Source organism: Atractosteus spatula, chromosome 17 (genome assembly GCF_055471065.1).
Source record: "Atractosteus spatula isolate fAtrSpa1 chromosome 17, fAtrSpa1.hap1, whole genome shotgun sequence".
Lineage (NCBI taxonomy): Eukaryota > Metazoa > Chordata > Actinopteri > Semionotiformes > Lepisosteidae > Atractosteus > Atractosteus spatula.
The window spans coordinates 19,181,522-19,192,271 of NC_142722.1; the positions used below are offsets into that span (position 1 = coordinate 19,181,522).

General features: G+C 54.9%; 1 protein-coding gene across 2 annotated transcripts; it reads left to right on the forward strand.

Annotated features, from left to right (window-relative positions):
* Positions 1 to 1,511: 1,511 nt before the first annotated feature.
* On the forward strand, positions 1,512 to 9,935 carry tpst2 (tyrosylprotein sulfotransferase 2). 2 transcript variants are annotated; one of them, XM_088935833.1, is made up of 7 exons: positions 1,512 to 1,686; positions 6,902 to 7,483; positions 7,743 to 8,060; positions 8,163 to 8,361; positions 8,908 to 8,958; positions 9,065 to 9,112; positions 9,193 to 9,935. In XM_088935833.1, exons 2-6 carry the CDS (start codon positions 6,975 to 6,977, stop codon positions 9,095 to 9,097), a joined length of 1,110 nt encoding a protein of 369 aa, XP_088791959.1. In that variant the 5' UTR covers positions 1,512 to 1,686; positions 6,902 to 6,974; the 3' UTR covers positions 9,098 to 9,112; positions 9,193 to 9,935. The 2 variants fall into 2 exon arrangements, with proteins under 2 accessions (XP_088791959.1, XP_088791960.1); XM_088935834.1 differs by having other exon boundaries at positions 9,197 to 9,935.
* The last annotated feature ends 815 nt before the right edge of the window (positions 9,936 to 10,750 follow it).

Genomic DNA, 10,750 nt, shown 5'->3' on the forward strand with positions numbered 1-10,750 from the left:
GAACCCCTTCCCTCCCTTCCATCAACGAGAACCATAACAGAGCGTGTCCACTGGGACGTGACTGACTTTGTGAAGCCAAATAAAGGTTTTGGAAGACAGATCTGTGGGTTTCTCTTGTTTTTTGTTGATTGTGTGTTCCTGTTTCTTCTTTCTCACTCTTTCTCTGTTCTGCCCGTCCTTGCTCTCCATGCTCTCGCCTCTCTTATTCACTCGCTTCTCTGTCCATTTCTGCTGCACATTGAGTTCTCATGTCCAGACCTGAGTCAGACAGTCCCTCACAGCAAGACCAGGGTCCGCAACAGTCCAGTCCCACACAGCAGCTCTGCTGTCCAGCAGGGTCCAGCAGGGTCCAGTCCCACACAGCAGCTCTGCTGTCCAGCAGGGTCCAGCAGGGTCCAGTCCCACACAGCAGGTCTGCTGTCCAGAAGGGTCCAGTCCCACACAGCAGCTCTGCTGTCCAGCAGGGTCCAGTCACACACAGCAAGACCAGGGTCCAGCAGGGTCCAGTCCCACACAGCAGCTCTGCTGTCCAGCAGGGTCCAGCAGGGTCCAGTCGCACACAGCAGCTCTGCTGTCCAGCAGGGTCCAGCAGGGTCCAGTCGCACACAGCAGCTCTGCTGTCCAGCAGGGTCCAGTCGCACACAGCAGCTCTGCTCTCCAGCAGGGTCCAGTCCCACACAGCAGCTCTGCTGTCCAGCAGGGTCCAGCAGGGTCCAGTCGCACACAGCAGGTCTGCTCTCCAGCAGGGTCCAGCAGGGTCCAGTCCCACACAGCAGCTCCGCTGTCCAGCAGGGTCCAGTCCCACAGGAAGACTGGGAAGAGCTCCCGGCAAGGACCGGCGGGTTGCTCGATCAAGGGCAGTTCCACAAAGTCACCGCAAGGGGCCGCTGTATCCCTGCACACGCACGTAGTCCGTTGTGGCAGTAGGGTGAGACACGGAGCTCAGCAGAGGGGCAGGAGGAAACAGCTTCACTGCAGCACAGCTCGTCTCAGGCCAGACCGGCACTTTGCTGTGAGAAACTGCATTTTGGAGCAATGCAGCAAGCTTAAGTGTAGTCCAAGGTATTTCAGATCAAGCGCTTTTGAGCTTCAATGTGTCCAGCGCAGTTTCAGTGTGAAATGCCCTTTATGGAATTTGAGCGCAGTAATTGTGCCCAGGCGGTGTGACAACACCGGGGGACAGACGGGTTTACTAGATAAGAGCCGGAACCCCGAGTGGGCGGCAGTGACTGTGCTGTGAATATTATAATAATCATTATTATGCGTCTCATCGATGTTGCACTTTGAGCTGAAAGACTGATTATTTTTCAAACTTTTAAACGACATTAAATAAAACTAGGAAAGAGAAAAGGGTATCCAAAAAAATCAAGTGAACAAAAACAAACCACAAAACACTTGTGCGCTGTCGGAGGTCAAGTGCACATCACGGAACCCCAGATGTAGCGATTTTTACAGACGCTGACTGCGGCGCTGGGAGCTGAGCCCCCCTCTGGAAGTGTGGGTCTGACGTCACTGGCGTGACGCGCTGCTCCGCCGGTCCTGCCCCCGGTCTGCTCGGAGACTTACGGGTGTTGTGTTTCAAAACACTAGGTACCCTCGGTCTGCGCTCACGGAGGTCGGCGAGTTGGCATCGGGAGTGTGAGGAGGAAGGAAGCCGCAGCAGCGCAAAGAGGATCGGAGCCGAAGGTAAACTTGCGCCCTTCTTCTTTCCCGACGCCGCGGCTGCCGTCTGCGGGCCGGTCTGCCCCGGCCAGGGGAGCAGCAGAGTAGCGGAAAGTTTTTGTCACAGCCGTGCCTCCAGCCCAGTTAGAGATCGGTGCTTCCTGACAGGCTGGGCTGCAGGCTGGCCGCCTAGAGCGTCTCGGGGCTCCGTGCGCCCTGTGCCCCCGCCTCCCCAGCGGGGCAGGCTCGGACCCGTGCCGTGACAGCGTGCACGCCGGCGGGCCTGTGAAGTCGGGGAGCTCTGCGGGAAAAAGCGCAATCGTGGCGGGCGCGCTGTGTGCTTCCGTGCGGGGATGCGCGGCTCAGGCGTCGGCTGTGCGGTGACGGTAGCGGAGCCTCTCTTTCTCTTCTGCGGCCGGATGAGCAGGGCCCCCGCAGCTGCCGGGCTGGGGAACGGCGTGTTCGTGTTGGTCGCAGTCAGGGGAGCGCCGGGCTGCAGGGGTGATTGTGCGTCGTTCTGCTGGCACACGACGTGTGCTGCTGTGTTAAAATAAGCACCAATCTCGCGCCCCCCCCACCACGGTTCATAAAGTATTCAGTTATTGTTCGAGTAATCTCAAAATATCCATGCAACATGTCGTTCTGTGTTTGTGCTGGCTCTGTTTTGTGCCGGGTGTTGTGGCATCTGGGTAGAATGGACACACCATACATGCTGAGGTTCTGACTGAGTCTGTGTCCTGGACTCTGTGCTGTCCAGAGTCCGCTGACCTGTGTGCGTGCGTGTGTGCTGTCCAGAGCCCGCTGACCTCTGTGTGTGTGCGTGCTGTCCAGAGCCCGCTGACCTGTGTGTGTGTGTGTGACTTATAGTCTCCATGCAAAAATATTTTTAATATAGTGGAGTGATTAGTTCAATTAGCTGTGCAGTCCAATCAGTTGAAATAAGGATTGGGGAGGTGTCGCCAACAGGTCAGACTCCTCACGCACAGGAGCAGAAGCTTAACTGACCTCTGTATCACCGCCCATATTGATCGATATTGGTGTGTAGCAGATTGTATTGATAAGGTAGCCCCATTGCTCCTGCTGCTGTTTGAAATTCAGCAGAGGCTTCAGTTTCACATGGTTGCAAGAGGCTGAGTTGAAGCTGGAGGGAAGGTTGTACATGAATATACACAACATTCAAGAACATGTTGATTCTAAAGGGGAGTGACGAGGAGGCATGGCTGCTTTTTCAGCTTCAGGGTCCTGGGTTTGAGTGCCTGTGCCTTCTGTGTAGAGTGTGTATGTTCTTCCTGGGTCTGTGTGGGCTGTCTCCATCCTGTGTTTATAACAGCGTCTTTACAGGTGGCTTCTCAAAGTGCTTTACAGAACAACAACAATAGAAAATACACAAGAAATGCACAATGTTTGTGTGGGTTGCCACCATCCAAAGGTATGCGTATCCAGGTGGATGGTGTCCTAGTGTTGGCGGCCCACAGTGCACTGGTGTACAGCAGGCCGGGTTGGCGCGACCCGGCTTGTGGGAGGACTAGGACTGGGTGGAAGGCTGCTCCTCGTGGGCCAGTGACACACAGGCTGCAGGAGAGCAGAGCCATCAGTCCGTCAGAGTCCAGGGTTTTTGTTTCTGCTGATGGGAATTTTCACAGCCTTGTGCTCCAGAGTCAGTTCTGTCTGCCCAGATGTCCAGATATGAAGGTGAAAATCTATCAAGAGGCAAGAGGCTGTAAATGAATGTTTTTCCATCTGGGCTTTATTTTCCATAGTAATTAATCAGAGGCTGATTATCAATGTAGTAAGAGTGGGGCACATTTAGTACTGGAGCCGGCAGCTGTGAGTGCTGTGCCAGCTCCAGGGGCTCCTCCTCTGGGTGCTCAGTGTCAGAGTCGCAGTACTCAACTCGGCAGCCGGCTGTTCACACCTGCCCTTCCTCTACACGGCTTCGCTTCCTGTGCAGGTGTGAGTCGAGGGCTGCTCTCTTACACTTCTGCTCTCTACCTCTCTCTAGTAAGAGCGCGAGAGATAAGAGGGGATACAAGCAAACATCTGGCTTGTTTGGGAGGTAGTTGCTAATTGTATCAGCTTCACCAACAGGCCAGGACAGCTTGTTCCAGACTCCCACAACCCTTCATGAAAAGTCAGTGCACTTCCCTGTAGTTTCCACATGTATGGTCTATTTCATTGTTGGTTCTGATGAAATGTTCTGAGGTTACTTTGTCAATGAATTTGAAGGTCAAAGTACTTGAATCAGTTCCCCTGTAGTTTTATCTGTTCAAGGCTAAAGAGAGTCAGTTATTCCGTTCTTGAGCAGGGAATATTACAAGGCAACTTGTTCTCCACCACCTACTCTGTTGGTTTAAGGTCAGAAGAGCAATTTGTCACAAGGCCACAGGATTTTACCAAGATGTTTACAATGGGGACCAGGACACAGAACAGTACAGTGGGCAAATAACACAGAACAAATTTAAGAGAACAAAGACATGCACAACGATCAGCTAAAGACAGTGAAGATGTGTGTATGTCTCTCCCCAGCCCTCGTTGCCTGATGTTGCTCCCTCTCCCTCACTCTTTTTATCTCCACTTTCTGTATCTCTGCCTCCACCCGTGAATGAGCAGATAGGAGCCTTTAATTCAACTCAATTCAAGGTGCTTTATTAGCATGACCGATGGGTACAATCAGTGTAGCCTTTATCTCTCGCCATCAGTGTTTTCTGGCCTGTTTCCTGTAGCTGTGTGCTGCTGGGGGCAGGAAGGGGTGGCTGAGAGTGTCCAGACCGTGCAGAGGGGGCCGGGAAGAGAGCCGGGGCAGGCTGACGCATACACGCACACCGACCCCACAGACTCAGAGCCGGCACTGTGGCTGCCAAGCTTCACCTTTCTGTGCAGAAAGAGGAAACTGCAGAAAACAAGAAGCCAGAGGGGCCTGCAAACAGAGCGATCACTGGCAGATTGCAGTCTGAGACAGAGGCAGAGGCCAGAGGGGAGGCAGAGAGGCGGAGGGCTGAGGGTGGAGGCAGAGAGGTGGAGAGGCGGAGACGGAGACCGGGAGACTGTGAGAGCCATCGCCGGTGTGGATGGGCCTGGGCTGAAGAATCCAGTCAAATGCGTGCTGTGTCACTAATTAACCCACACTGGGCAGGAAGTCTTCTCTTCCTGTTGCAGTGCAGTTTCAGCACTGTGCTTGTGATCTGTGACTCAGAGTGTGAAACCCAGTAGCCTGAACGCTGGCCAGAGCTACTGAACATGCTGCACCTACTGACTGAACATTGTACGGACTATACTCACAGTGCACAGCTGCTGTCTCTAAATGAGGCCTTCCGAGGTTATGTCTTAGTGCTGAGGTTTTCCTTCCTCTTAAGGGGAAACAAACTATTTTAACACACACATTGCACATTTTTATGTTTATTAATTCTGTGGAAATGGCCTTGTAAAGTTGTGGTATTTGCCTCTTGTCTGTTTTGAAACTTGCAGAATATAATTCGCAGTCACACTGTACCCCTGTACAGTGTGCACAGTACAGTGATCTGCTGTACAGGCTCTGTATACAACAGCATGCACACAGAGAGCAGTAGGGACAGCCAGCCCAGGGCTCTTTCTCCCCCTCTCTCTGTCGTTATTGATGTTCATCCAGCCTAATGCAGTTGTGTGAAAGCTGAGCTTCTCTCTCCAGCCTGTAATTTAGTGTTTGCGGTGGCTGAGGGATCGAACCCTGTCCCAGAGGATCTTGCTGCGCGCCAGGCTTAAGAGCCCCCCCGGGAATCGACACTCCCTGCCTCTCTCGGCTCGTCTTGCTCTCCGATTCTCTGTCCTGCCTTCTCACAGCTCGCAGCCGGGAGACCTGGCTCGTGCTGTGTCTCGTCTCTGCGCAGAGTCCTGCGTAGCCCCTGCCCGTGCACTGGCGAGTGTGAGTGGGCTGGGAGTTGAGCACTGGTGGGGCCGTGGTGCTGCAGTCCCCGCGGTCTCTGGTTACTGTCAGAGCAGTTGTACCTGGAGGCCGGGGGCGAGCTAATCGGGACACCGCTGGCCCACCGGAGTGAGAACTGGGTCTGTCGGCTCCACTCTCCCAACACAGTTCAATTCCAGGAGCTTTATTGGCATGACCAGTGAGTAAAATCAGTGTTGCCAAAGCAAAACACATACAATTGACATTAAAAAAATCTACATTTGCAATACAGACACATCATAAGATACAGATGGAGCATTATTGGGAGAAAAGCTCACTGTTCCTCAGGCTGTGACAGAAGATCACACACTGGGCTGCCAGTTCAACTGAGTTCCCTCCTCCCTTTCCCAGCAGGATTGGGACCCATTGTGATTCTGGCAGGTGTGGGAACTCTAGGATTAGATTTCTGAATTTAGGGAAGAATGTTTCTCTAATCCCAGAATATGTGTCACAGTACAGTAGGAAGTGCACCTCTGTCTCTGTTTCTCCCCGCTTGCAGTGGGAGCACAGCCTGTCCTCTCTGGGCAGCCAGGTCTGCCTGTGTCCAGTTTCTCTGGCCAGGCTGTGGTCACTGAGCCTGTACTTGTCAGGGTCTGTTTCTTTTTGCTGTTTCTTATCTTGGTCAAATATTCAGCTAGTGTGTATTGTCTGTTTAGGGTTCTGTAGCATTCCAGTTTATGTTGTGTTTGTGTGTGTGTGTCCCAGCGTGTGAGATATTGCTGTGTGATCTGTGCTGTGATGTGGTGGAGTCTGGGTTGTGGTGCTCTAGCAGTGCTGTCCTGAGGCTGGTTGTGTGTTGTGTGTGTTGTGCTGTGATGTGGTTGAGTCTGGGTTGTGGTGCTCTAGCAGTGCTGTCCTGAGGCTGGCTGGTGTCGGTGTGTTCGGGCCAGTCAGCCTCAGGACCAGCTGGCTCAGGGGGCTCTTTGTTGGGCTCAGCTCTTGGCTCAGCAGGGCTTTGTGTTGGTAGTTTTCATTGCTGTTTTTTAGGTGTAGCCAATACTTAAATACTCTTTTCTGTATGTTTATCAATAGTGGGTACTGGCCTAATTTGGCCCTGCACGCATTGTTAGGAGTTTTTCTCTGCACACGGAGGATGTTTCTACAGATCTCCATGTGCAGAGTTTCAGTGGGGTGTTTGTCCCATTGAGTGTACTCCTGGTCTGTGAGGGGGCCCCACACTTCACTGCTGTTTACGGCAATGGGTTGGATCACACTTTCAAATATTTGGAGGCAGATTCTTGTTGGGGGGTTGACTCTCTCCACTCCACGGTGTGTGCAGGTGACCTCTCTCTGTCCCTGCAGGTTTGCCATGAGGGAGGAGCCTCACACGGCCAGGCTTTGAGGCCGGACAGGGGCTCTCTGCACGACGGTCGGCATGCGCCTGTCTCTGCGGCGCGTTGCCATGGCAGTGTGCTGTGCCGGGGCGACGCTGGCGCTGGTGCTCGTGTGCCAGCGCGTCCTGCTGTGCCAGCGGGCGGGAGGCTGGGGCAGCATGGTGCCGGAGCGCGAGGGCGTGTCCGTGCGTGACTGGCGGCGCGTGGAGTACCGCTACAGCAAGGCCACGCCCCTGGTGTTCGTGGGCGGCGTCCCCCGCAGCGGCACCACGCTGATGAGAGCCATGCTGGACGCCCACCCCCTGATCCGCTGTGGAGAGGAGACACGCGTCATCCCGCGCCTGCTGGCCATGCGGCAGGCCTGGGCGCGCTCTTCGCGCGAGAAGCAGCGGCTGGACGAGGCGGGGGTCACGGACCACGTGCTCGACTCGGCCATTTCCTCCTTCATCCTGGAGGTCATCGCGCGGCACGGGGAGCCGGCACCCGTGCTCTGCAACAAAGACCCCTTTACCCTGAAGAGCGCCCTCTACCTGTCACGCATCTTCCCCAGGTGAGACTCCCACACCCCTCCTTCACGCTAGGAGGTGCCAGGAGAGGACAGGAATCACAGGAGAGAAGATTCAGATGACAGGAGATGGGAGAGGAGATACAGGAGACAGGATCCTCACTCCCCCCCCTTCTTCAGTCCCTTTGCACTCCGTCACCTTGTCTTCCTCTTGCCCTCCCCCTCACGTCAGCGGCTGTGTTCTCCTGACCTTGCCCGTCTGCGAGCCCAGTTCCCACTGCCTCTCACTTGTCCCTTCCGGCAGGTCGAAATTCCTGCTGATGTTCCGGGACGGCCGGGCAGCGGTGCACTCCATGATCACGCGGAAGGTGACGATCGCCGGCTTCGACCTGTCCAGCTACCGCGACTGCCTGTCCAAGTGGAGCCGCGCTATGGAGGCCATGCTGCTGCAGTGCCAGCAGGTGGGGCCGTTGCGCTGCATGACGGTGCGCTACGAGACGCTGGTGCTGCAGCCGCGCCAGACCCTGCGCTCCATCCTGCGCTTCCTGGACGTCGCCTGGGACGAGGCTGTGCTGCACCACGAGGACGCCATCGGGCAGCCCGGGGGCGTGTCTCTGTCCAGGCAAGGGCTCGGTCTCGTGCCGGCATGTCTCTCCACCCGCTGGCCTCTGCGCTGTCTGTGCACCGCGGGGCTAAGCTTGTCCCTGCTGCCCTCCCTCTGCAGGATCGAGCGCTCCACCGACCAGGTGATCAAGCCCGTCAACCTGGAGGCGCTGTCCCGCTGGGTGGGCCACATCCCCGAGGACGTGCTGGCCGACATGGCCGACATCGCGCCCATGCTGAGCCGGCTGGGGTACGACCCTCACGCCAACCCACCCCGCTACGGAGAGGCTGAGCCCGCTGTCCTCAACAACACGGAGAGGGTAGGTGGGCTTCTCGCCGCCGCCTGCGCCTTGACTCCAGACACACTGGTCCCGGAAAGCAATAAGGAAATTGCAGTCCAGCGTTTGCTACAAAATTGAACTGCTCCTTAAAGTATTTTAGTGTGTGTTTAGGTACGGGCTTGAATGGTTAACTGTCACCTCTTACTGTTGAACCTGACTCCAAAATTATGGTCAGTTACTGTTAATCCCCACTCTTATGTTACTATCAGTTAACTGTCTGTTCCGAATGGCAGATAGATGGCCAGGTTTGAGTCACAGATGCCAGCAGGGTGCCTCTATACTGTCAGGGGTACTGAACTGTTGGGTTGACTTTTGATGGTGGAGACTTACAAAGCAGTCAGTTAGGGGGTTTTTGTGCTCAGATGTCTGGGTGTCTCGTAGCCCACAATTCCAGGAGACAGGAGGTTGAGGTTCTAGTCCTGCCTTTCTGCTCTGCGATACATCTCACTCATACAGCCAGTCACTCACTCTTTTATTCTCTTCGTCCTCGGAGACTCTCACTCTTTCACTGTCTTCCTCCTGCAGGTCTTGAAGGGGGATTATAAGACACCCTCCAAACTGAAAGGGCAGCTGCCGGTAAGAGAACGTCCGCTGTGAGCTGATGTGGCTTGTGTGCCAGGGAGTGGGTCAGTGAGTCAGTTTTCTCCAGTGTGCCACTCTGACTGTGTTCAATCCCGCCCAGGTGCTTCTGAATGTGTCGGACACAGAGAGGTGAGAGAGGAAGCAGCAGGTCAGTACATCTTCCTCCTACTGTCCATTTCTCTCTCCCCGCGACCCACACTCCCCCTCAAGCAGCTGCCTCTCTTTCAGACAGACACACAGCCAAACACGCAGGTGGACACAAAGACCCTGCGCAGCTCGAGCCGGCCCAAAACAGAGGGGTGTCCAACACCTGGACCTGCAGTGGACTGCTAGTGACGCCTCATGCATCGGACTCCCCCTGCCCCATGAGCAGGGAGGAATGTCCCCCCGTCTGCGGCTCTCACTTTCTGTACTTCCTGCTCTGCCCCCGTCTCCTCCACCCCCCTCCCACTGTCTTTTCCCACTTTCCCCTCCCCTCTCCTCCTCGCAGCTCCGCAGTGTCCCCTGCTGTCTTCACATCCAGTGTCAGACTGCTCTGAGCGTCTCAGCCATACCAAACGGACAAGCGGTCAGCCGGTCAGCTGGACAGCCAGTCGGGCCTTGGCCCCTGTCTTGGGGCAGGAGGGGGCTGGACCAGCAGTGGGGGCAGAGCTGGAGCTGGGCTGTGTGTCTGGACGCTGGAGAAGCTTCACATCACTTCAGGGGTGCTGTGGAACGACACCCCACATTTTTCTGAATGATTGAGTACACGATTCATAGAGGCTGGTCCTTCACTTGTCTACTTTCCATTAAATGGGAAGATCGGAAGGGGCAGTTAGGAAGGAGCCCGGGAGAAGTGGGTTATTGCGCGGTTGGGTTTTGTGTTTCATAGTGTTTGTATGCTCTCAAAGAGCTGTTGTTCTCTGAGTTTTTTACAAGTTGTATTGTGATAATAACAAAAGAATAAAAAAGATAAAATTCTTCCTTCTGAACCTTTGTTGTGAGCCGCTACTAAAGTCAAGAGGCCCATTGGAGACTTGTCCGTATTCTCTCTGCCCCTCATGCATTGCCCCAGTGTCTGAGCCTCTGACTCTGGGTCATGGAAGGCCAGAGAGGGTTGGAGAGAGTGTTGAGCTGCAGAAGCAGTGTCTGTGATCAGACCAAATCTCCACTGCCCTCTAGTGGCCTCAGTGGGTGGTAGCATTAGTGGAATATTGTTTCCCGATGTGTCAGTACTAGAGCCTCAGCCCCTGAAAGAGGAGTCAGTTTCCTTGTTTGCTTCTAGATTCCATGCCTTAAAATTTCTTTTTTGGGGGATGGGAGAGGTGTACTGCCTCCTGGGGGTGTGTTCATACAAGTCCCTGCCCTAAGGAAGTCCAGTCAGTCGTACTTGGACAAAAGCAGGAGGGGAGAGAAGCAGAGGATGAGAAATTTGCTGAATAGAATTGTCGTTGATCCCCACGACAGAGAGGCTGATGGCTCAGCCTGGGGCTGGACTGAGTCAGGAGGGTTGTCTTCTCTCACGAACTTTTCTGGTTGATGAAGTGCTCAGGCCACACCCTGCCTCTGAGCACATTGCTCCTGTCTGCAGCCCTGCAGTCGAGGGGGGTGCTGGCTGGCACACCTGCCTCAACATCAGCATGAGAACAATCCCTCTCTGCAGGGATCCAGGACTGCCGCTCAGCCTGGGGGAGAGAGGAGCTGGAGACACACCCTGCCGTGCAGAGAGAGAGAGAAACAGGAGACACACCCTGCCTCGCAGAGAGAGAGGAACTGGAGACGCACCCTGCCGTGCAGAGAGAGAGAG

Excerpts from the sequence above, each read along its gene's own strand:
- tpst2 (XM_088935833.1), top strand. The coding sequence starts at position 6,975 with ATGCGCCTGTCTCTGCGGCGCGTTGCCATGGCAGTGTGCTGTGCCGGG. Across the intron at positions 8,061-8,162 it reads GGGGGCGTGTCTCTGTCCAG|GATCGAGCGCTCCACCGACC; the intron begins GCAAGGGCTCGG and ends CTCCCTCTGCAG. Across the intron at positions 8,959-9,064 it reads AACTGAAAGGGCAGCTGCCG|GTGCTTCTGAATGTGTCGGA; the intron begins GTAAGAGAACGT and ends AATCCCGCCCAG.